Source organism: Penicillium canescens (assembly GCF_028828765.1).
Source record: "Penicillium canescens strain IBT 15451 chromosome Unknown utg000003l_segment0_segment0, whole genome shotgun sequence".
Lineage (NCBI taxonomy): Eukaryota > Fungi > Ascomycota > Eurotiomycetes > Eurotiales > Aspergillaceae > Penicillium > Penicillium canescens.
Genome location: NW_026703965.1, coordinates 743,945 through 769,153, shown reverse-complemented (window position 1 = coordinate 769,153; position 25,209 = coordinate 743,945). Strand labels below are relative to the sequence as shown.

At 49.3% G+C, this 25,209-nt stretch overlaps 8 protein-coding genes across 8 annotated transcripts; 3 read left to right on the top strand and 5 right to left on the bottom strand.

Moving 5' to 3' along the window:
* Positions 1-258: 258 nt before the first annotated feature.
* Positions 259-1,473, bottom strand: N7446_003755 (glutathione-independent formaldehyde dehydrogenase; the record flags this gene model as incomplete). The annotated part of the gene is made up of 2 exons (XM_058512504.1): positions 259-1,046; positions 1,104-1,473. 2 exons carry the CDS (start codon positions 1,471-1,473, stop codon positions 259-261), a joined length of 1,158 nt encoding a protein of 385 aa, XP_058373833.1.
* Positions 1,474-2,192: 719 nt separating this feature from the next.
* Positions 2,193-2,381, bottom strand: N7446_003754 (Aldo/keto reductase; the record flags this gene model as incomplete). The annotated part of the gene is made up of 1 exon (XM_058512503.1): positions 2,193-2,381. The coding sequence occupies one exon, from the start codon at positions 2,379-2,381 to the stop codon at positions 2,193-2,195; it is 189 nt and encodes a 62-aa protein (XP_058373832.1).
* An 860-nt stretch (positions 2,382-3,241) lies between these two features.
* N7446_003753 (SDR family oxidoreductase) lies at positions 3,242-4,243 on the bottom strand (the record flags this gene model as incomplete). The annotated part of the gene is made up of 3 exons (XM_058512502.1): positions 3,242-3,630; positions 3,710-3,891; positions 3,951-4,243. The coding sequence occupies 3 exons, from the start codon at positions 4,241-4,243 to the stop codon at positions 3,242-3,244; spliced, it is 864 nt and encodes a 287-aa protein (XP_058373831.1).
* A 3,034-nt stretch (positions 4,244-7,277) lies between these two features.
* On the top strand, positions 7,278-12,027 carry N7446_003752 (putative glycogen debranching enzyme Gdb1; the record flags this gene model as incomplete). Its single annotated transcript, XM_058512501.1, has 3 exons — positions 7,278-7,495; positions 7,561-11,878; positions 11,959-12,027. The coding sequence occupies 3 exons, from the start codon at positions 7,278-7,280 to the stop codon at positions 12,025-12,027; spliced, it is 4,605 nt and encodes a 1,534-aa protein (XP_058373830.1).
* A 558-nt stretch (positions 12,028-12,585) lies between these two features.
* On the top strand, positions 12,586-15,249 carry N7446_003751 (putative DUF221 domain protein; the record flags this gene model as incomplete). The annotated part of the gene is made up of 4 exons (XM_058512500.1): positions 12,586-12,753; positions 12,820-12,984; positions 13,044-14,205; positions 14,264-15,249. 4 exons carry the CDS (start codon positions 12,586-12,588, stop codon positions 15,247-15,249), a joined length of 2,481 nt encoding a protein of 826 aa, XP_058373829.1.
* A 1,987-nt stretch (positions 15,250-17,236) lies between these two features.
* Positions 17,237-19,525, top strand: N7446_003750 (F-box protein; the record flags this gene model as incomplete). The annotated part of the gene is made up of 1 exon (XM_058512499.1): positions 17,237-19,525. The coding sequence occupies one exon, from the start codon at positions 17,237-17,239 to the stop codon at positions 19,523-19,525; it is 2,289 nt and encodes a 762-aa protein (XP_058373828.1).
* Positions 19,526-20,799: 1,274 nt separating this feature from the next.
* Positions 20,800-22,301, bottom strand: N7446_003749 (3-deoxy-7-phosphoheptulonate synthase; the record flags this gene model as incomplete). The annotated part of the gene is made up of 4 exons (XM_058512498.1): positions 20,800-21,170; positions 21,222-22,127; positions 22,188-22,242; positions 22,296-22,301. The coding sequence occupies 4 exons, from the start codon at positions 22,299-22,301 to the stop codon at positions 21,025-21,027; spliced, it is 1,113 nt and encodes a 370-aa protein (XP_058373827.1). The 3' UTR covers positions 20,800-21,024.
* Positions 22,302-22,608: 307 nt separating this feature from the next.
* Positions 22,609-25,081, bottom strand: N7446_003748 (uncharacterized protein; the record flags this gene model as incomplete). Its single annotated transcript, XM_058512497.1, has 2 exons — positions 22,609-22,836; positions 22,892-25,081. The coding sequence occupies 2 exons, from the start codon at positions 25,079-25,081 to the stop codon at positions 22,609-22,611; spliced, it is 2,418 nt and encodes an 805-aa protein (XP_058373826.1).
* Positions 25,082-25,209: the final 128 nt, after the last annotated feature.

The following is a 25,209-nucleotide window of genomic DNA, read 5'->3' as shown; positions in this document are numbered from 1 at the left end:
GGTCTTTTTATAATCCCCTTTGAATACTCGTTGAAATACTCGTTTAAATCCGCAGGCAAATGATGTGCAAATACACTTGGAATCATCATGGATATATTATTCAAATAATACCGTTACGCTGCCGTACTTGCCGAGCAGCATAGTGAAAGAGTGCTAATCACTCGCAGCTACTCTCGTACTTCAGGCCAACTCCAGATCATCCAACCGCACTTAACCCCATTTCAATTTGTTACGTAGTAGCCTTTAAAATCCTCAACCCTAGGGGAAACGAATAACAATCTTGTGCTCCAGATGATCACTGTAGCGCCGGTAGTATTCCGGAGCCTGCTCAATATCAATGATAGAGCTAACCACAAAGCTCGGGGAAGCTCGATCATTTGCAACAAGATCAACAAGCGAGTGCGCATGTTCTAGCGGCAAGACGATTCCACTGCCAACAGTGACAGCTTTACTCCAAAGCTCGAAGATAGAAATGGGGACTTCGGCAGGGACAGTAGCGGCGTTGGCGGCACCACGGGTGTTATTTTGACCACCAGTGTAAACTCCTGCGATGGAAATGCCTCCTTGTTGTGCAACAACAGAAAGAAGGTTGCGGGGTACCAATCCATCAGCGCGTTGACCGGTGGCATTGACGGACTCAAATCCGACACAGTCCAAAGCTCTTGTGACGCCATTTGGCTCCTGGGCTAGGATTTGCTGCACGGGGTCGGAGAAGTTGAACTGAATGGGAACTGCTCCAATGGCCTCTGCCAACGCGAGACGATCTGGTACCTGGTCCACTGAGTAGACGCGTGAAGCACCACGGAGCAGAGCGGAGTATGCAGCCAGGAGTCCCACAGGTCCGGCTCCGAAGACCGCCACAGTATCCCCTGGCTCAAAGCCGCTGTATGTTAATGCTTGCCATCCAGTGGTGAATACGTCGGAAATCATCAGGTAGTCCAGTTCCTTGGTCGCGTTGCCAGTTTGGTTGTTGAAGGGAATCGGGATGAGAGACATGTCGGCGAAGGGAACACGAGCATACTCGGCTAGATGAACAATGTCAGCGTCTATTAGGAAACTCAGGTATTATTGTAGGGGATATAGCGGAATAGTATGGAACATACCTTGCAGTCCACCGTAGTTAGGCGAGCCAGAGCCAAACGAGATTGGATGTTCTTGGCCGTAGTGACCCGAGTGCGCGTTGTCAGGGATGATAACGTACTCGCCTACTTCAAGGGAGGAGACCGCACTGCCGACTTCTTCGACATAGCCAACAGCCTCGTGTCCGAGATTCCATGGAACATTGGCAGCACCAGTGTAGCCGTGATAGAAGTGGAGATCGGAGCCACAGATGGCTGAGGTGGTGATTCGGATAATTGCATCTGTTTGGTTTATTATACTGGGGACAGGTACATCAATGACAGACACATTGTTGGTTTGCCCAAACCAGGCTACTGCCCGCATGGTGGCAGCGAGGGTTGTGTTGAGCGACATTTATAGATGAGAATGCAAGGTCTGGGAGGGTTGGTTGTCTGGATTAGAGTTGGAATGGATGAGCCCCGAGTTGTAGATGAGGCCCTCTTATATCTTGTTTTATTCTACTCCCTATAACGGATTCCTATAACTGGTTGCGATATGATCTGCATCTTCAAGCGTTGATATATTAATGCTTACAATCAGTTCAGTTTTCGGCCGAGGCTCCACTTCACTTCAGCTTCTCCCATGCAAGGAACACCCAGACAGCACTAGATGATGATGCTATCAGCGGGAGCAATGGAGACTATTGGCCCCACTGTGCATAATCCGGAGTCCGGCCATAATAATCATACTACGCATACATGTATGTTTGAGGTGTCAGCTTAATCCCGTTAACTCCAGTGGGAATTCCACTGATTACGGTGATTCGCAATAAAACGGCGATCATTCTTGGCAATGATGACGCTCTCAAGAACGGACTAGTCTGGACGTTTGTATTTAATGCTTTGAGCTTGGCATCGGAGGGATATTTCGGACCCACACTTGGCACATAATCCATAGATTCTTGATTGAAGGTTGGTTTATGCAGACAGAAAAACTGACATTCTATTTAGTAAAGAAAAACATCAATGCCAGTACAGAAGCTCCTTTCCACGAATGACCTCACATCCCTGGTTCTTAAGCCTAGTCGTAGATCCTTGGCATTGTGATGGTTTGGAGCTCTCACCAAGGCCATTTTAGCTGCTGAAAGGAAACAGCTTCATGTCAAGGTTCACGTCGGCCGGTTTCAAGTTGCCTAAGAATGTTTCGGAAGATCCGTCACCGTAGATGCGAGCCGTATCGATATCGAGATGGCTGAAGCTTTTAAATAGATCGACCATCTCCTTGGCTTCTTTCACGGTGTGGACATGAGTTCGGCCGGCCATCACCTAGTCAACCCGTTCAGTCAATGCATCTCTTGATTCTGAGAATGTAGTTTGCTGGTTACTTGGCTCACTGGTATTCATAGATCCGTAAACAAGCTTCATCTTGGAAATCCGGCGGAATATGCCAAGATGGACAAGGTTGAGTATCCTTGTCTGGGAGAAATAACTTCCAATACTCCAGTGCTGTAGGCTGAAGTCCTCACATAATTGAACCCGATGCCCAAATAGAGTCTCGACATTTAGTGCGAGAGGGTCCATGGGTGGGGCTTGATTACGCGCTAGCAGTGGGTCCAAATCCCAAGGCTAGCGGAGATACCCGTGCACAGCGACTAGTATCTGGGTGGAGCGGGATGGCAAACAACCCTCTATCAGCAAGTTTAACCCCTTACTTTTGCAACGCCCCACTGAAATAGCTGAGTGCTAAGCACTGTATCTACTGTATTGGCCGTACCGTACAGCGAGAACCCGAGATTCGATCCCGAACGTCGGAGCTGGTGGGGTTCCTTTTGTTTTTTTTTTTTTTTTTACAAAAAGGAAAAAGATTCGTTATTGGTTGTCGTGGCAGGCAATCATAAGCATACCGGTCCATTTGGTATATCTTCTTGCGAATGCTGTATTATTAGATTTTGGGGAAAGCCGGTCTCCTATAATGAAGCTTCAATCACAAGTACTACGTAGGATTCACTGGTTAGAAGAGCATGAGATGGATATGCAAGGATGTGACTGTTGATAAAGTAGGCCTGCATAATGAAGGAACTTAAGAGGGATAAATGCATTTTATCTGGGTAATCCTGGAGATTGCTAGAGACTAAAGCTCGCAGTTCCCTCCAGCTGAGAATATGTATGATATTCCTCGAGTCTTACGCCGAATCGACAGCGGTGCTCAAAGCGATTTCTCGCATCTGTTCCAGTTCTCCCTTCATGTTGTCAATCTTGTCCAACATGCGTGGGAAACAGTCAGTGCCGAGCGGCAAACGAAGCAGCTTTTCCTTGCCCTGTCCCATTCCTTGCAGCTGGATCACGTCCAAGACCCGCTGGACCGCCTTTGTGGGGTCACCAGGTTGCTTGCCGGCAAAGCCATCGAAGAATCCCATAGCAGCACCGAGGGGTGTTCCCTCATAGTCCTTAGTCATTCCAGCGGCTGGAAGCTTGTGGGATCCGATGAAGTTAGTGCGGAAGGCACCGGGCTCAACAAGCAACACTCGAATATTGAAAGGATTGAGTTCAGCGAACAGTGATTCCGAAAGAGCTAGTTCCAGTTTTGTCAGTGTGCGGTTCTTGAAATTTGGATTGGGAAACTCATTCAACAGAGGCGAGCTGCCACATACCTTCAACGGCGAACTTGGACATAGAATAGGCAGCAGAAGCTGGACCGGCAGCAAAGCCAGCAATACTGCTGAAATTGACAATGGTACCACTGCGCTGTGCTCTCATGAAGGGGAGAGCGGCTTTGATCACTCTCACAGTACCGTACACATTGGTCTGAAACTGGGTATCAAGTTCCTCCTCACTTATCTTTGTGTTAGCCTGTATCTCCTCAATACCCGCTTGACCACATTTTACACGTACCTGATATCTTCAATGCTCCCTAGAAGACCATAACCAGCGTTATTGATGATAACATCAATTTTGCCACCGTTCTCCAGGATGGCTTGTCCGACTTGCTCTTTCGTTTGCTTGCTTGTCACATCCAATTGAAGCCACTTTCCACCCAGCGATTCAATCTGTGGATAACCCTGGGCAGCCTTCATAGGATTACGGGCTGTAGCAAGAACACGATGGCCTGCTTTGAGGGCATTCTCTGCCATGAGCGCTCCGAAGCCGGAGGATGCTCCGGTGATCAGCCAAAGTTGAGATGCCATCGTACGCCGAAATGTGATGAGAGACTTGGGTTTGAATTCGTGATCAGACCTGAGGCATGTCGAGGACTTTTATAGTGAAGACTAGCCTAATGGTGAATCCGTGATGCCGATGTCAAAGCCAGGGATTATAATTGGTAGTTAAGGTCAACCGACAGCAAGTGGAGAATTGGATATATCGACCCACATGTGGCGCCTAATCGGCACCACTCAGAGCTGTCCAGGGTGTGTCGAGCATTGCCCGAGTCGGTCAGCCCATGGGAGTTGCTTGCTGGAGATAAGCAACTATTTCCGATGTGTCTGTAGATAATTTCAGGCGATCTTGTAAGCGAGGAGTTAGTCGTGTTCTTCGGCTTTGCAGCGTAGCCCTTCTCGCGACCGTTCAAGAGAGTCTTAATTTGCCTCCGAGCGTACCTGGAGTTCTGTAGGGGGTTCAGACGTCACATCAAAGGAAACCTTCCAGGCCAGGCGCTTCTCCCCCTGACCCGGCGCCAAAAGTTGGTGGACCAGATGATCTCCGGACAACCCTTCACCAGCCAACCCCATCTGCGAAGAAACATCTCGGTGATCTCCCAATTCATTGGATCCCAGGGATCGCCCCAGACGATCATACAGTTGTCCTCGTCCGGCATGGTCCAGAAGCCCATCAGGTCTCGACAAAATTGAGAATCGTCCATAAGATCTTCATGTCGAATTAGATTATCCCGAAGGCGGGCAAAGGGAAAGAAGTCCAGCCATGGATGATGTGGCTGCTTCTGTTGTAATGCCGTAGGTTGCAAACTTGCCGGGATATCCACCCCATCCTGGTACGCCGGATGAGGCCCGTGAACGCTAAAGCGTGAGAGAGAGTCATCGGTCATCCATTCTCGAGTGTATCCAAGCGCTGTAATATTCCGCACAAAGGCACGAAATACATTCAACTTGACTAGCGTCAAGCGGTGATCGGCCCGAGGATCTCCACAGTAGCTCCGATATGCTGCCGATTCGAAGACCGCCAAGTGATGATAGAGATCGGGGTGGGACAGACAACATTGCTTGGATATTTCTCCATGTTCTACACGTGGTTCCTGGGAGATCCTGATCAATTCATTGAAATTCAGCGTAGGAGATCGTGTCGATCCAACGAAGTCTTTCTCGGCCGTAAGTTGGGCTTGCTGCCAGCCCTCTCTGCGCCAATTGTTCGGCATCTCTTTTCATCCGTTGTCGATGCCCTGTGTATTATCGGATAAGAAAAACAAAGTCGGTCTCTGGTACAAAGTGACTGGGGCCACTTACTCCAAGCCTGTGCATTACGTCGGTTCTGCTGCCTGCGTCGCTCTGCTTTGGCGTCCTGGTCGCGGCTCGAGGAAATGTCACCATTTACATTGTTATCAGGGAGAACTTCGGTAATGGCTTCCATCATGGGTCACTTCGGCGTGGAATGACTGAAAGTTGAAACATGGCTGGGATTGAGAGATTCTAGATACGCAGGAGCGAAGATGGGCTTGGCGCTCCGCTCCGGCCTTACCGCGCTCTCAAGTTGGGCAGTGCTCCCGCCTCAAACCGCCTAGCCATTTTGGCGACCTGATTCCTTCACCCCTTCTTTGTTATGAAATTAGTTATGACCTACTCAGAAACCAGACTATGTGAAGAATCCTAGCTCATTTCTGCTCGCAAACCATGAAAGTTCAAGTGGAAATATCCTCTCATTAAGCGCTAGTAAGCTCGCTGACCTTCTTAAAGTGGATAAAGTTTTGTTCTCTACCTAGTAACTAAAAGATTAATGGATATCATAAACTAGCCATTCCTAGATACGTTGATTTAGACTTCAACAGGCGAACCATGTCCCGATCTCGAGATCAAACCCTAAATAACCTTGGTTCCAATCTACCAGAAGTACTGCGGCAAGTCAAGTAACGTTATAGCAAAATGAACATAAAGACAAGGTAATGTCATAACGCGCTATGTGAGATAATCCCCTTTCTTCTCCGTCTATAATTGTAAAATGAAATGCTACACTGTACGCAAAATTGCTAGTGGCTGGTAGAGAATAGATCCTGTGGTGGTTACGCACTTCCTTCATGTGTCTCAGCAAATATTCAGACCCATATGTCATCTTCGTAGAAGGTAGAAAATTGCTAGTTCCGTAAACGTAACGTTGATTGCTATCTTGGATATGGGGTGTTGCTAGTATAGCAGATATTGTAAGTCGGATGGGATGCTCATCTCTTCTCTCTCTCCAGATTACCGGGGTCTTTTAAGCCCTCAATTGGGAATTTTGCGTAAGGTAACATTATAGAGAGAGCCCTCAAACGAGATATTCGGCCTTGCGTCTGCTCAAAAACTGACCATGCTGGAACAGTCTGTAAAGCGGGTTGGAAAGACAAAGATGGTTGTGAGCAGAAACTACTGAGTGTTTTCAATTCCCGCACAATCTCCAACAACTACATCGTAGGATCGGAAAGAGCTGAAGCTGTTGACTGCAAGCTATGCTTCGCATCTTGCGCGGTTTGCGAGGTTATGCTATAATTGGCGGACTTATACACATTCCACTACATTACAAATCTACCAAGCTTGAGCGACTAGTATAAACTGTATCCTTGAGGTCTACCTAACAGGCTACAAAAGAAATTATGAAGTATATAGAAGGGAGAGTCTTTCCGCGAGATTCGACTCTGGGGATGTGCAGTAAGTAATCAACTTGTTACGTAGTGGGCTTTGTGGCGCAATCGATTGCATTACTAGGTTCACAAATATGCTAGTCACTAGCATATGGGTCCAAGTGGCAGAGAGCTTATAGATGTATAGAGCTAAAAAATATTCGCCAAGACAAGCAAATGCATGATGTCATTCCCTGCAGGTCTGGGCTTTCTCCAGGAACACGGGATGAGGGGAACGCTCGGCTCCCTCTCTGCCCTGCTTTTTCTTCTTTTCTTTTTCTCTCATTTTTCTCTTCGCTTTTCTAGTGAAAGTAAGGTGAATCGCTTGAGATTCTCCTCTACTCTCACCAACCGCTGGGTGATACCCAGATTCATCGAATCATTGCCGATCAGCTGCAATGAGCTCCTCACGTCAGGTCTACCTGCTTCCGCTGAAGGATGATGGATCTCCCGATGTGCCTGGTGGGTATATCTACCTGCCCCCTCCACCAGAGGGTGGGTATGTTCTCCGTTTCATCATTGAAGGCACAAGCTCGATCTGTCGACAGGGCAGTCTCTGGGTGAACATTCCCGAGGAGGGCAAGTCATTCGAACGCTATTCGTTCCGGGAGTTTGGGTAAATTTCTCTTATCTTGTTTGCCTTCTGTGAGATTCGAGGTCGCAATTACTAAACGGGAGTAGATTGCAACCCAATTTCAATGAGAACATCCAGATCGATATCCCTGTGGCCATTGCTGGAGCTTTCGCTTTCTACACAACATTCACCCCGCTGCCGGAGTTTTCTGTTGAGGATGTGCCTTCTCCGAAGCCGACTCAGACGCCCATTCATTACATTGATGTGTCCCCGAAACTCACCGTTCAAGGAAAAGACTTGCCGCTTAACGCATTGTCTATCTTCTCGGTGATCTCAAAGTTCATGGGTCAATATCCTACAGACTGGGACAGACATCTTCGTGGCATTGGTCAACGGAACTACAACATGGTTCATTTCACCCCCCTCATGCAGCGTGGATCGTCGAACTCCCCGTACAGCATTTTTGATCAATTGGCTTTTGACAGCACTTTCTTCCCCAATGGCGAGGATGATGTCGCTTCATTGGTGGCGAAGATGGAGGAGGAGTACGGCCTCCTCACTCTGACTGATGTGGTCTGGAACCACACAGCTAATAACAGCAAGTGGCTGGAGGAGCATCCAGAGTCTGGATACAGCGTGGAGACTGCACCGTGGCTGGAAGCAGCCCTCGAGTTGGACACTGCGCTGTTGAAATTCGGATACGACCTCGAGGAACTTGGTCTTCCGACGGAATTCAAAACTGTAGATGATTTGGTTACAGTCATGAACGCTGCGCGGAAGCAAGTCATTGATGGTATTCGCTTATGGGAATTTTATGTCCTCGACGTAAAGACTGATACCAAGAGTATTCTGGACGAATGGAAGCGCACGAAGGTTGACCGTGCACTCATTAAACGCCATGATATGCAGCAGTTCAAGGGCTGGTCACTCAAGCAGCAAGCCAACGTTACGCGGGAATGCGGTATTCCTAATTCCAAGCAAGTTCTTGGACGCTTTGGTCGTGCGGTTGATCCCACATTCGGCGCTGTCGCCTTGACGGTTCTTTTCGGCGATTACGATGAAGCAAGCACCAACTTCGCGGAGGTGGAAGACACCTTGTCCAAGCTCCTCAATGAAGCCAACATGCCACTCTACAAGGAGTATGATGCAGACGTCGCTGAGATCATGGATCAACTTTTCAACCGTATTAAGTATCTCAGAATCGAGGACCATGGTCCCAAGATGGGCCCCGTTACCAAGGAGAACCCTCTGATCGAGACCTACTTCACCCGCCTTCCTGTCAATGAAGTCACGAAAAAGCACAATTCAAAATCCCTTGCCTTGGTCAACAACGGGTGGATTTGGAATGCCGACGCGATGCGAGACAATGCCGGTCCTGATTCCAGGGCATATCTGCGCCGCGAGGTGATTGTATGGGGCGACTGCGTGAAGCTCCGATATGGATCCTCCCCTGAAGACAGTCCTTTCCTTTGGGATTTCATGACCCGGTACACCCGCCTTATGGCCAAGTACTTCTCTGGCTTCCGGATTGACAACTGTCATTCGACCCCACTCGCAGTCGCAGAATACCTGCTTGATGAAGCACGGAAAGTCCGGCCTGATCTTACCGTATTTGCAGAGCTCTTCACTGGCTCAGAAGATGCTGACTACGTCTTTGTCAAGCGACTGGGCATCAATGCTTTGATTCGGGAAGCTATGCAAGCTTGGAGCACCGAGGAGCTGAGTCGTCTCGTCCATCGTCATGGTGGCCGTCCAATCGGCAGCTTTGAGGTTGATCTCCCTTCGGCTGGCAGTAGCCACGCAATTGCTTCCGCCAAGTCTGGCAAGTCTGATGAAAACATCACCCATATCCGGCCGTGCCCCGTTCCGGCCCTGTTCATGGACTGTACTCACGACAATGAAGTACCTGCCCAAAAGCGCGATGCTAGAGACACTCTTCCAAATGCCGCATTAGTCGCAATGTGCGCGTCCGCAACTGGAAGTGTGATGGGTTACGACGAGGTGTACCCCAAACTTGTTGATCTTGTTCACGAAACTAGACAATACGCATCGCAGTTCTCGGACTCGGAGACCCTGTCAACCGGGTCTGGAGAAGGCGGAATTGGTGGAGTAAAGAAGCTCCTGAACGAACTCCACACTATGATGGGAGTTGAAGGCTATGATGAGACCCACATTCACCATGACGGTGAATACATTACGGTGCACAGAGTTCACCCCAAGACCAGGAAGGGTATCTTCTTGATCGCGCATACTGCCTTCCCTGGCAATGAGAGTGGCGCAATTTTGCCCCCAACTCATATCGCTGGCACAACCGCCAAGTTCATTGGATCCTGGCAACTTGAGGTTGATGCTGGAGATGAAGTAAAAGCAAAGGTCCTGGCCGACGACAAGTACTTGGCAGGCCTTCCCAGCCGTACACGCGATATTGAAAGCACTCAAATTGAGCAAAACGACAAGGACGTTACTATCTCTGTTCTCAATACCCTTGTTCCCGGTTCTATTGCTCTATTTGAGACCTGGATTCCTGGTGCTGATCATGCAGATGGATTTGAGAACAATCTCGCCAATGGTGCAGATGAAGCTTTCTCCGAACTCAGCTTGGTTGATTTGAATTTCGCACTGTACCGCTGCGACGCCGAAGAGAGAGACTCCAGCGATGGTCAAGACGGCGTGTATAGCATCCCTAACCATGGAGCTCTCGTCTATGCCGGACTTCAAGGTTGGTGGAGTGTTCTCGAAAACATAATCAAATACAACCAGCTCGGTCACTCTCTATGTGATCATTTGCGACAAGGCCAGTGGGCTTCAGACTATATCGTTGGGCGCTTGGAGCAGGCAGCTTCCAAAGAAGGATATAATGCCCTTCAAAAGCCCGCTGCATGGCTGCGCAAAAAGTTCGATGCTGTTCGCGACCTGCCACACTTCCTCTTCCCAAGGTACTTTGCAATCATCGTGCAAGTTGCTTACAATGCTGCTTGGAAGCGTGGTATTCACCTGCTCGGTGATAATGTGCGCCATGGTCAGGAATTCATTCACCAATTGGCTATGGTCAGTGTCCAGCAAACTGGCTACGTAAAGTCTGCGTCGCTGTGGCCCACCAAGCAGGTTCCTAGTCTTGCCGCTGGCTTGCCTCATTTTGCCGTTGACTGGGCGAGATGCTGGGGTCGCGACATCTTTATCTCTATCCGTGGTCTTTTCCTTGTCACAGGTCGTTTCGACGATGCTAAGCAGCACATCATCGCTTTCGCTAGTGTGCTCAAGCATGGAATGATTCCCAACCTGCTGAGCAGTGGCAAATTACCGCGATACAACTCTCGTGACTCGGTCTGGTTCTTCTTGCAGTCTATCCAGGACTTTACTGAAATGGCACCTAACGGAATGGACATTCTGCAAGAGAAGGTCCCGAGGCGATTCTTGCCTTATGATGACACATGGTTCCCATTCGATGACCCTCGGGCGTACTCTCAGTCTCCAACTCTTATCGAGGTCATTCAGGAAGTCTTCCAAAGACACGCCCATGGCATGTCATTCAGGGAGTACAACGCTGGTCCGGACCTTGATGCTCAAATGAAGCCTGAGGGTTTCCAGATTGATGTCAAGGTTGACTGGGATACTGGTATCATTTTTGGTGGCAGCCAAGATAATTGCGGTACCTGGCAAGACAAGATGGGAGAAAGCCCCAAGGCTGGGAACAAGGGTGTCCCTGGCACACCCCGTGATGGCGCTGCTATTGAGATCACTGGTCTCGCCTATAGCGCCCTGGCGTGGGTGGCGCGTCTCCATGAATCCAAGGTCTATCCCCACAAAGGCGTGGAAATTTTCGATGGCAAGAAGATCACCTTTGCCGAATGGGCCCGCAAGATCAAGGATAACTTTGAGCGATGCTACTTCATTCCCGTCGACCCTAGTGAGGACAGCCAATACGACGTCGACCCCAAAATCATCAACCGCCGTGGAATTTACAAGGATCTTTACAAGTCCGGCAAACCCTACGAAGACTACCAGTTGCGTGCCAACTTCCCCATTGCGATGTCGGTTGCACCGGAGCTTTTCACTCCTGCCAAGGCTCTTGTTGCTCTGTCCATTGCCGACTCCGCCATTGTGGGTCCTGTGGGCATGGCCACTTTGGACCCATCCGATCTTAACTATCGTCCGTACTATATTAATTCCGATGATTCGGCGGACTTCGCGACTGCAAAAGGTCGCAATTACCATCAAGGGCCAGAGTGGGTCTGGCAACGTGGTTATTACCTGCGTGCCTTGCTGCATTTTGATCTCCTCCGCCGAAAGACACCCGAGGAACGGACTGAATGCTTCCAACAAGTCACTCGACGTCTTGATGGTTGCAAAAAGGCTATGCGGGAGAGTCCTTGGAGGGGATTGACGGAGTTGACTAACAAGGGTGGAGAGCATTGTGATGACTCGGTAAGTTGCTCGTTTTTTTTTGATCTGATATATATCCCACTCTTGATTTGATACTAACGCGCCCTTTTTTTGCATTATAGTCGCCTACTCAATCTTGGTCTGCTGGATGTCTGCTTGACGTCTATTATGATGCATCCAAACATTCGTAGGTTCTGTTTATATCATTTTAGTACACGACTATGGCAATTCCTTTTTTTTTGTTTCTGGGGGCACCTTGCATGCGAGATACACATAATATATCGAACCATTTGTTCAGTATTAGCAGGTTTGACCGGTTGCACAGCGTGCGATTTCTTTATTTTTCCTACATAGAGCTACAGAGAAATCCTTTGATTCCCTCAACATAAAGTGCGATATGTTGTAGTTCATGCAAATTCGACAGGCGCCCGGCACATAGGTGATGACTCATCCACATGCAGGGGTGTCGTCATTGACGGTTTACGAAAAGCAGAAAAACAAAGGGGCCAACTTACCGATCCCAATCTCCTCGAACTCGGCAAACAAATCGCATCGAATTACAACCAGCCATCGAGACGGTCCCGATATTGGACCTCCGATCTTCCTGACGTCAGTCGATTGCACCCAACCCTCTCCGATCAACGGAATTCTTGCCGCATGCCCTTGATCAACCACTAGCTCCGACAGCCCCTCGCTCGTCAATTTCACCACGGAGATTCGGTGTGTAAAGCCTCTTTGAGCCCAAAGCCATGTCTTTAACGGCATCAACGGCTACCGCTGTGCTAACCGCGCTCGCCGACAAGCCCGATGGCGGAGGCGAGAGGCGGTGGGAAGATCAACTGAAGGAGCAGCGCGATCTGTACACGCAGTTCGTGATTAGCTCTGCGCTTGGCCTAGGTGCCTTCTTGACATTCTGTGTAAGTGTTTAGCTGTTTGTGGACATCGGCTCTCTGGTTCCTCGCTGACGGGATGCATGTTTATAGATCTTACGGCCAAAATGGACCGAGCTGTACGCTGCCCGACGACGACAACGGAACGCCGCTTCGCGCTTACCTGAGCTTCCGAATACCCTTTTCGGTTGGATCCCTGTTCTCCATGGAATCACAGAGGAAGAAGTCCTGCAGTCCGCAGGCCTGGATGCCTATGTGGTATGTTTTCGTTGAAGATTCCGGGTGGTTGACAGTTGCTAACGCCTGTTTCTGGATAGTTCTTATCATTCTTCAAGTTTGCTATTCGGTTCCTTCTAGCCGTCTTTATCTTCGCTGTCGCAATTATTCTTCCGCTACACTACAAATACACTGGCCAATATGGTGTTCCGGGATGGGACAACCTTCCTGACAACAGTACGGCCAATGGGATTGATGGTCTCGGAAAGGACAAGCCAGTCACCGACCCTGGATACCTATGGATCTATGTCTTGTTTGCCTACGTCTTCAGCGGCTTGGCTTTCTATATGCTTCTCCAGGAGACAAACCAAATCATTCGCACGCGGCAAACCTATCTCGGTAATCAGACCAGCACCACTGATCGCACGATTCGCTTGTCCGGAGTTCCGCAAGACCTAGGAACCGAGGAAAAGATAAAAGAATTCATCGAAGGCTTGCGTGTTGGCAAAGTTGAAAGTATCACGATCTGCCGAAAGTGGCGCGAACTGGACGAACTGATGGACGAGCGACTGAAGGTTATTCGAGAACTCGAGCGGGCATGGACGAAGCATCTTGGTTACAAGCGGCCCAAAAGCGATGGGAATACTTTGCCTTTGACCAACCAGCACGTGCAGGACGATGACAACGAACGGTCTCAGTTATTATCAGAGTCCGAACGGGGTGTTTCTAGTTATTCCAACGAGAGACCCAAAATTCGCATCTGGTATGGCCCATTTAAGCTTCGCTTCCGGATGATCGACGCAATCGACTACTACGAGGAGAAGCTGCGCAAGATAGATGAATATATCCAAAACGCCCGCGAGAAAGAATACCCTGCTACTGAGATTGCATTTGTGACTATGGAGTCTATTGCTGCATCTCAAATGCTCGTACAAGCGATCCTTGATCCGCACCCAATGCAAATGTTCGCTCGACTTGCTCCGGCGCCGGCGGATGTTATCTGGAAGAATACATACTTATCTCGGTCCCGACGAATGATTCAGTCATGGTCCATTACCGTCGTCATTGGATTCTTGACCGTCTTCTGGTCCGTTCTTTTGGTTCCTATCGCATCATTGCTGGAGCTGGAAACCCTTCATAAGATTGTTCCCCAGCTTGCAGAGTTCCTCCAAGAGCACACAATTCTGAAGTCTCTGGTTCAGACTGGTTTGCCGACTCTCGCATTCTCGTTGTTGACAGTTGCGGTTCCTTATGTCTACGAGTGTGAGTTTTATATCGGGATACGCTCCTTTTGTGTTCAAATGGCTAATGATACTCGCAGGGCTTTCGAACAACCAAGGAATGGTGTCACGCGGTGATGTTGAATTATCGATCATCTCCAAGAACTTCTTCTTCTCATTCTTCAACCTTTTCCTGCTTTTCACAGTGTTCGGAACGGCTAGTGGTTTCTACGGTTTCTGGGAAAACCTCCGGGATGCGTTCAAAGATTCCACGACAATTGCATTTGCCCTCGCAAAATCTCTCGAAGGTCTTGCGCCATTTTACATTAACCTCTTGATCCTTCAAGGCCTGGGTCTTTTCCCCTTTAGGCTCCTCGAGTTTGGAAGTGTCGCACTATACCCGCTCCAGTTCCTATCGGCCCGCACACCACGAGAGTACGCGGAGCTAAACACACCTCCCAAGTTCAGTTACGGATTTTCCATCCCGCAAACGATCTTGATTTTGGTCATCTGCGTGGTGTACAGTGTCTTCCCGAGCTCATGGCTGATCTGCCTGTTTGGCTTGATCTACTTCACGGTTGGCAAGTTCATTTACAAATACCAACTTTTGTACGCCATGGACCATCAGCAGCATTCCACCGGCCGCGCATGGCCCATGATTTGCAACCGCGTATTTGTCGGCCTGGTAGTCCACCAGCTCGCCATGATTGGCGTTTTAGCCCTGCGCCGAGCCATCACTCGCTCGTTGCTCCTCGTGCCACTTCTAGGCTTCACCGTTTGGTTCACATACTGGTTCGGACGGACATACGAGCCTCTAATGAAGTTCATTGCCCTCAAGAGCATTAACCGAGACCAACCGGGTGGTGGCGATATCTCTCCCTCCCCTTCATCATCCTTCTCACCGCCGTCGGGCTTGGACCGTGACAGTCTCCCGATTCGTATTGGCGGACATGACCTCGAGCTGCGGCTGAAGAAGTACGTCAACCCGAGTCTTATTTTGCCCCTGCATGCTGCCTGGCTTCCTCACCGCATCTCTCCAGGCAATGGTGCGTCGGCTTTCGAGGCTCATCAGACGCCCAATGTCTGATCTGGAACGTCACGCTTCTATTGAAGCATTGTTCTATATCGAACTTTCCCTAGAGACATTCTTTCTTTGCATAATTTTCAGACCCCATCACGATATACGACCCTGACACCTTGTTCGCATCTCACTCATCTCTTCTGATATATTTTCATGGTTATGATATCCCCGTGTGGCATCTTTGTTCTGTTTTGTTGCGTTAACCTCCCCCTCTTGTTATTCCCCTCTCGCGCAGTATTGAGTTTTATTTGAATCTACATATCTTTCGTTTTGACTCATACTGTACATGACAAATTTAACAGGAGTCTGTATGATATTGGTGATCTGTACTTGCATCACGGTCTACAATGTGATATGTCGAGCCATCTGCCTGCTAGACATCTAGACATACTGTACCTACATACGTAAAAGTAAAAGTAAAAATGATTTTCCCAGAGGCATCTCTTGTCCGAGATATGTCGGTTACAAGTGTCGGCTCGTCTAGTTTTACTCTTTGCTTCCACATTCTTGGTTTCAAAGTAAGTTCATGGCAAACGTGGCAGTGTCTGAGCTCGGGGTCAACCCGTCAGTCTAACCAAAGTGGAAGGTGAAGGATAAGACATTTGCCCCCTGAACTTGAGAATTTTGCGTAGACGTGTACGCCTAACCATGTCCAGGTCAAACAGAATATTCTGGTGGCTGACACCAATGTAGCCTCAGGCAACATATAAGCCAGGGATATCCAAGGTTGCGATCTATTGAAACCAACCAACCCTGAAAAGTGACACACCGTCTCTCCCACGCCCTTTTTCGCATTCGAATGATACCACAAGTCAATTCCAACCCCCAGCGCGGACATACCTCTCACACAGACGGCAGCCCCGGCTTCTGGAATCCCTCAGGGGTCCACATGGCAGCATTCCAGGGCAGCGGGGGATGGCACAGTTGTCTCTGATGCGGTGAGGAGCTGAAACCCGCCAAAGACAACCACAAAACAAAATAATCCTTGAAAAACGAGGAATGTCGGAAGCGCGGGCGCCCAACTAAATAGTCATCTTCAATATCGACTCTCATCACACGGTCAGAGACATTATGCATGTAAGCGGTGAGGGTCGAATGCCAAGGCGTTCATGTGCTGCATCCGGGCATCTGGCATTCCTCGCTTGTTTTCTTCTTTCTTCTTTCTCTTCTGCTGAGATCCTCTGGAATGTTAGAGTTGCATACGATCGTGACAGCGAGAGTCTATACTACTGTTTCGCTGTCTCGCCCCCACTGATGCATAAAGTTAAGCTTGGTGTCTCAACCATGGGTCTGAAAGGCCTAATCCAGAGCCTCCGTTGCCCGCTGCCCGTTGCCTCCATTCCCACAGTGGAATGGACATATGTTCATGCAGTCTTACTTTCCTAGATAGGTTTGCAAGTGATCTGTTCGCTTGACGGGGCTCCACTCTTCGGATTTCCGCGTGGTGCGCTGCCGTATAGCCTTGAATAGAATAAGAAGTAAGTAGTAATATATTTATATGTTATGTATCCTTGTTAAGTATCGACGTCAGAACCGTTCAAATTAATTTTAATGGCAAAACTCTGCGTTTAATTAGAGTCGACCCTTGCCTCGCCCTCGAATCAGTCCCATTTTAACTATATGCCTACCCGCTTTCAGACAATACAACCTTGCACTTACATACTTGTTCGAACCCCACGATACTTCCTCTTAAAAGTTCGAGGGCTTTTCTTTATAAGTGGTAAATCGGAACATTATCTACGAAGGCAACTTGAGGCTCAGTGGTGCAGATCGGTTAGCTTACTAATGGTCTAGATTGATTGCATCGCTATATACACTGTCCAACTGTATATTCATTTGTTCGGTGATTTAACCAGCAAAGTGGTTGTATGTGCGTTGAGAGGGCTTCGAAAAATTGAATTGCTATCGCCTTAGATTCACCGATATATCAACTGCTTCCTCTCCAAGACATGGTCTAATCGGAGAAAAGAAGGCGGGAAAAGGCGATATCAACATGCCCTCTTTGAGGTCGAGTCATGGCTATGCCGGTCATATGCTACAACATGATTCCATTGCACACAAGAAGCGGAACTCAAGAATATTAATACACCCAACCCTCAATGAGAGGGAAACTGGACGCATGTCACCAACAAACGACCAACCTGTGCCTAAGTCCAGTCGAAAGACCAAGCCGACAAAATCAGCTGCCAACAGCGCACCGCCTGAGATTTTGCTGGACATCTTCCTCATGCTGGCACCCCGGGACTTCGACAATGCCCGACGGACATGCTCGCAATGGATGCGAGTCAGTCTCAACGACAAGCTACTCGAAACCATGCTAAGAAGGGCAGGGTGGTGGAATGCATGGTTACAAGACCGTCAAAAGAAGCTTATCTCCCCTCGCTCAGATGAGAGCGAAGCCTGGAGAATGAGCCGCCGCTTTGCCACAGAGTGTCTCCTCTCTGGACGAAGATTCAACGTCGAGAAGCCTGGCTTCCTGTCAACCGCCACGGTTGACTTTTCAGGTCTTTCAGACAATGCACCACGCAAGACTCGAGGGAGTCGGCTTCAGCCGGTGCTCAAGGAGAGCAAGGGTCTTTCGACGTTTAGTGTTAGCAGTTGCAGCAATTATCTGCTTGTCACCAACGGCTGCATGATCTATGTCTATCATCTTTTGGGTCGGAAATGTCAGTCAGCATCTCCAACTGATATGTCTGATGCTGCCTTGGCTCCCATTTCACGCATTTCATGTCCATTCGAGGTTTTATCGGCTACCATCGACACCAGCACGCCTCGCTTCACTGTTGCCGCTCTGCTGAGCAATCGAGTTGGTATGATCTGTGACTTGGATATGGCCTTCTCCGAAGAACCGAACACGAAGACTCATGCCAACAGCATTTCAGCTGTACAGGATGCACACCAGTATCCAATATCACAGCTCCTACGAATGCCAACAGCAGACTCAACATCTCGTCACTTCTTCTACAACGTCTGCACACCCGACGCCCCTCCACGAACAATAGCATTATGTCCCGGCCGACATCTCGTCGGCTTCGGCTGCGCAGCTGGCGTAGAAATCCACAGCGTGAACGAACCAAGGAGAAACGAACAAAGAAAACACTTCCCAATGCCCCAACCCTCCGAAATCCTCCACTTCCTCCCAAGCTCCCCAGAATCACCCAACGAACTCCGCCTGATCTCCTCCCTCACCGGACCAGGTTCTCACGAATGCAAATGTCCTCCATCACCAACACCCTCCCTCCAATCCCCAACCCTCTCCCCAAACCCCCAAGCAAAGAACCAATTCCACTTCCTAGCCGACGTCCAATCCTTTAGCCGCCGCAGAATCCCCCACACTCCATCCAGAAGCTTCGTCCGCGCAACCCACTGCCACCATTACCGCGCAGTGCCCATAAACGACGGCTTCCACATAATGTTCATAGAGCCCCGAACAAGCCTTCTCTGCATCGGTTCTTCAACCCCAATCGGCGGCCCAACAAGCCTCACACGCGCCTTCATCTGCATACCCCCATTCGCAAATCCAACTCCAGCAAAAGACCCACCAATCCCAACGACCTTCACCGCAGGCTCAGATCTAAGCTGGGGTCTGCGCGTTGTAGCCGCATATGGGAACCGTATCGTGCTCTATTCCATCCCGCTGGATGTATACAACGTCATCCACAAAGAACGCGAGCGCCAAGGAGATGGTGTTATGGGGGACAGTGACCTGGCCCGGGATTGGTATATTGATGCAGACCGATCCCCGAAACGGCGGGATGGTCTTGCTCAGAATCAGAGTGAGGATTGGGAGTGTTTGCTAAGCGTTTCTTATCAACCTACTGCTACGATGTGGCCGTTTAAGATTTATGGAAAGGAGATTGGGACTGTTGATGGGCTTGTTGAGCTTTCTTTGCAGTCTTCTGAGGGGGGTGTGAGGGTTTGGGCTTTTGGGGGGGATGGGCGGGCGACGGTTTTTGATATTGATACGTTTACATCTGGGGGTTTCGGGCCTGGTTCCGTTCCTGTTTCTGCTTTGAAGATTGGGGCTGATGGGGGTGTTCAGAGTTCTAAGAAGGTTCCGAGAGTTGGACTGGGGCCTTCACGGAAGAGAAAGGCTGAGGTTTTGGGGGATGGGTTCGCTGGTCGGTATGGTGCTGGTCGTCATTCGTCGGTTGTTGATGGGTTGGGCTTGATTAAGCCTTGTGCTGCTGGTGTACATGGTGTGCAGCAGGACCCATCTGTTCGTCGTACTTCTTTTGCGGCTTGTATATTGGATTTCAAGATTCCTGAGTTAGGGATCTAGGTGGACTTTTCTGTTTTGATATCCTATATTGTTATGTTTTGATATTTGGGAGATGCTTTTATATTTCATTGCTGCATATATACCACATTAGTACAGAACATGGATATGTCTTTTACGCATTTTCTTCTTGTTTCTTTTAGGATCTCCTTCTTATAGACGGGGAGTCGATAAAATCATATTCACTCAATCGACTCTCCCATTGAATCATCCGAGTATTGCCTTCAGATCCTTTTGAGAGAATAGTCTTCAGAGCACTATGATCCGAGTGGATCAAAACTGGATGTTTACTTCCCATCACCATCCAGCGAGCTTCCGCTAGACACTTGACCACTGCCAGACATTCTCTTTCAGGGTTTGTATATCTAGGCTCTTGGTCTGACAATCGATTCACAGGTTGAGTTGATCGGCCCCAGGAAATCCATATCAATCATGTTCAGAGGTTCAAATTCTCGAATCCGACGCGTTGGCCCGTTTGGATTGCGAGGAAATCTCTGACAGGTGTCGCATGATTCAGCCCACGTCTTCACATCGGTCGCTCGTCTAGGCCAGTACACTTGTCCAAGCATCCGGTTCAGGTTTATATTTGATAGTGGCTACTACAGCAGTACTGAAAACTAGATCTATAGAAATCGCTGGGTAATTTCCGATTGAGTGGAGTTCTTAAGGTTGCCGTTCTCTATCCCCTTGTTTACCTCTAGAAACTCGCTTCCTCTTGGCCTTTTTCCTCTTCGCTATACCTTACTTTTACCTCACCTCACTCTTAATCTTATCCTGCTCCTCCTCCTCCTCCTCCTCCTCCTCTTCTTCTTCTTCCTTCATCCTCTACGTCTTCATCGTCCTCTTGGTCCTGCTCTTTTTATCCTACTCTTTTTATCCTACTCTTTTTATCCTACTCTTTTTATCCTACTCTATCACCTTGTCTTCAGACAACAGACCTGGTGCTTGACATTATGTTCCGAGTAAGGCAACATTAACCCCATTCTAAATGGCCTAAATCAAGCCGACCTACTAATATATCTACAAGCTCAAGCCAATAAGACCTCCGCCATTGGCACTGTTTCTTTTCACCGAAGTCCCAGCTTTGCGACCACGGCCCCAATGGCTCGAGTTCTCTGTCCTGAGATAGATTCCCTAACCTGGCTTCTAATATAGGTCTATCTATTGATTCCCCTTTTTCCGAAAGGGAATCACAAGTTGAGCTTGATTGGAGAGCTTATCGAACTGTCATTAAAGCCCTCGGCGGTCGAGACGCCTTCATCCATATGATGCTTTGTCACTCTATATCTTCTGGTTGGTTGCTTGTGTCCGGTGTGCTCTCCTATAACCAAACATCTAGTTCTTCAAACAAATATCACTCCTCTTACAAGTCATGATACAAACAAATAAACATGGAGAATTTAGAAATAAAGTGCAGGAGAAGAGAACGAAAACTTTTGATCCATTATCACACGCTAATAAAAGGCGCTTTTTAAAATCCGAGAACTCATCCGCGTCCAAATTTAGTGCGTCTTCGCGCGACGAGCACGAACACCTTGAGCCAAAACCTCCAACACGGACTCGGTATCCTCCCAGTTAATGCAAGCATCCGTGATACTGACACCATATTTGAGACCGGCCTTGCCCTCTGCGGGGACCTTCTGGTTGCCTATGAAAGGTTAGAACGGACAATTCGCCACGATATTGGAACAGTACTCACCCTCGTTAATGTTACTCTCAATCATGACACCCATAATAGCATCCTCGCCAGCGGCAAGCTGCTCAGCAAGGATAGCAGCAACCTTAGGTTGGTTCTTGTGGTTCTTCTCGGAGTTACCGTGGCTGCAGTCGACCATGAGACGGGGACGCATGCCCTTGGCATTAAGCTTGGCCTTGGCATCGGCAATGCTAGCAGCATCGTAGTTAGGGCCCTTCTTGCCTCCGCGCAGGATGACGAAGCAGTCGGGGTTACCGACAGTGCCGACGATGGAGACGACACCGGGCTTGGTGACGGACAAGAAGTGGTGAGGGTGCTTGACAGAGCCAATGGCATCAACCGCAACATCAAGCGAGCCATCGGTACCGTTCTTGAATCCAACGGGGAAGGACAGACCAGACGACAGCTCACGGTGGACCTGGGATTCGGTGGTACGGGCACCGACCGCACCGACGGACAGACAATCGGCCAGGAACTGGGGAGAGATTGTGTCGAGCATTTCGCTGGCAATGGGCATGCCCTTGTTGGTCAGGTCGACGAAGAGCTGGCGCGATATCCGGAGACCCTTGTTGATCTTGAAGCTGTTGTCGATGTCGGGGTCGTTGATCAGGCCCTTCCAGCCGACTGTTGTGCGGGGCTTCTCAAGGTACGAGCGCATCACGATCAGCAGGTCGTCCGCGTACTTTTCCTTCATCTTCATCAGGCGATCGCAGTACTCGAGCGCCATTTCTGGGTCGTGGATTGAGCAGGGTCCGATTACGACCATTAGTCGCTGGCGCTCGGTGTCTGTACCGTGCACGACGGCTACGGCCTCATCACGGCCCTTCAGGACGGTTTCCCGCGACTTGTCGGTCAATGCGATCTCATGTTGGAGGAGGTTGGGCGGGGTGAGCGGGTTGTAGCCACGGACTTTACGAGTAGATCAGAATTGTTTATTGGGGATTGGGGAGTTCAATTGTTCAGGCTTACTTCGAGAGTCTTCCAAGTGGCTGTGGTTACCCACATTAGGGTTGTCAATGAAGAACTGTGTTGGCGACGTCAGAGGGGGAAAGGGCGATCAATGAGGGGTTGACTCACCGACATGGCGGGAAGGAGAACAACTACGACAGGGAATCAATTGAAGCAATTGAAGAAACTGGGGGAGCAGCTGAAGAGAAGAATGGAATTGAGACTAAAATATGAATGAGTCAAAGCGATGAAGTATACCGAACCGATGTCGGTCCACGTGATTATCGGTGACCGGTGTTGCACTTCCAATCACGGCGGGCCCATTGATAAAAGTGGACTGATGTGGATGTGGGCTGTAAATATGATGTGCCTAACGATGCAACTCGTATCCTTGTGACTGGATAGCCCTGCAGTCCGATCTCAAATACCTTCCCCAGCATCCTCATGGTTTCCGTTGCACTCGACGGTCGAGCTCTTGCAATCCGCGCACCATGTCTTCGCAAATAATAGCATGCTGACCCTTGACATATTGCATTTGCTGATGGTACATCTGCATGCGCACTTCTTGGGCCTTGAACAGGTCATCGAGAATCTGACTGCATCCCTTGCGGTATATCTCCAGGACTTGAGTGATAGTGGCCTTTTCTGCAGCGAGCTGGGTTGAGAGGTGCTACGTGTATGGCCCAGTTAGCAATCCAATAGACATTTATTGTAGTCCAGCTTACCGAGTTCGTTTCGTGCAGCAAGTCGTGCGCATTCTTCTGTGCCACCCCTAGGGCGGTTATCCATTCCATCGGATCACGCGCTGTTGTGGATGGCTGTGGTTCTATATCTGGCCGAGGCAATTCCGGAGCATTGTGAGCCCATAGTCTGTCAATTGGGCCACATTTCTCTGATGCAGTAGCTTTCGCCTTCTTATCGTTAATCGTTCTCGGGGAAGAAGTCAATGCTCGATCGGTGTCCACAGCGTCGGCAGTACCTTCCTGGGGGAGCGATGGCGGATGACTGACTGACATAGGCCGTGGATCGAGTCTCGTCTGTTTCAGTCTCTCGGTTTCAATTCCGTATTCCAAGAACATGTCCCTCTGATACTTGGTCCACACGAGACTCTCGTATGTATCCTCGGTAGCCAGATCGCAGGAGCTGCGGCTGTATTGACTTTGACTAGTGTCAGGCACCCTGATCTCTTCTTTGTGGTCGGGGCCGTCTTCCAATTCAAGTTGAGGCACATCTGCATTCTTGGTCTGCCTGGGCATGAGTCGGGGGCTACCGTTGCTGTCAACAATGCTGGTCTTTGGTACTGATTTCGGGGGCTTTGGAGACGAATCAAGCTCCATTAGGGCTACATTGGTTAATAGAGGCTTCTGAGACTCGGGGGTATGGGTATATTCATGTCCTTGAGCGCTCGCTGTTGTGATCTCTTGGATTTCCGCGGTAATTTTGGCGTTTGAGGCCTCCGATGACGTGTCTTCTTGGCTCAGGAAGGGCTTAGTGACTTGAGAAGAAGTGTTTGGCAGAAATCTGTTCGGCTGCAGCGCTGCAAATCCGGGCAGATGCTCCATTTCCATGTGGTAGTCGAGGATTGAGGGTTGATCGCCCACCAAGCCTCTGCCAACTTCGAATTCAGAGGAATCACCATGTGTACTGGACAGAGATTCCCAAATTTGGGTCAAGCCTGTCTGTTGCGCGTTTTCTATCTTGGATTCATGTGACTGGACAATGGACAGCTCGCTGAAGGGATCAAGATTGGCTTGGTATTTGCGCTTTTCAACGGGCTTTGTGTCATCTTGAACGCGATCAACCTCCAGCATCCTCATCGGCTCCTCTGCCAGTGAATACGCCGGTGATTGGTCGTCAAGGGGTTCTTCGGTCTGTACTGGCTTGATTGGGACAATGGGAGGGCGAACAGTAAGTAAATTATTCTCTGTGGTTGACCGAGCTTGTGAAGAAACTATTGTTCCATGAAGTGCAAGCATCAGTTTACTGCCGACAGACTTTGCTCTGCCATGCCGCTCCGAATTATCCTTGTAATGAGGAGCCTTGGCCGTGCATGTTTGTCTCTTGGGCTGTGCCCTTGCCTGAAGAATGGTGACTTTTGAAGCACTTGGCCGGGACGATCCCAGAATGTCGCCATCTGAACTCGATGCAATGGTTGGTCGCTTACCAACAGCTTTTCCCCTGTTTGCCTGTTTTTGGGATTGTGCCCTATGCTCCCTAATACTGACTTTCGAGGTAGTTGCGCGAAATGGTCCTCGGCTTTCATCAATAGAATCAGCGGGTGTCCCGGATGATACTGATGTCCCGCTGGATATCTCAATGACAATGGGCTGTTTGCCTTTATTCACATTCGCGATGGGGCCATCTTTCTTGGGTAGCTTTCGATGGGAAGCCTCGGAAATTTCCGCGATGTTCTTTGTGACGGAGCCTCTGGTTTCACCATTTGATATACCCAATCCGACAGATGCCTTGTTGTCTAGAGCTGCAGACACAATGCCGGCGTTGAGAGTAATCAATGGCAATTGGGGTCCCTTGTCGCTGTTGTTCTTAGCAGTGACGCTCTTCCTGGTGTTAGCTTTCCTGCGTTTGGCCGAGGTAGCTGGCTCTTTCGATTGCATCTCTCGCTTGGCCATGGCAGAAGCAGCGGCTTCTTCATTGCCTTTGGTCTCATTTGGTGTAGGGCGCAAGTCCTCCTCCCAATCGACCTCCAGATCAGTCGACTTGGGCTGCCTTGGCTTGGTGAGTTTCAATCGAGGAACCACTGATCCTGGTTGGGGTAAAGGAGCTTTCGGCTTCTGGCGCCCTGAGGTTCTGCGGTTGTATACTGTAGTGGCTGGGCTTCTGGTAGTTATTGGGTCTTTTTGGCGCGAGTCTATGAAGCCAGAACCCACTGAAACAGGGTTCTTGATGGCGTTCATCGTAGATCGACAAATGATGATGATGATGGGATGGCAGCACAGGATGAGTTACACTAGAGAAGCTCAACTCTGGCACCATCACATGATGCTTTTTTCAACATTCGATATGAATAACTGCAGTTCAATTA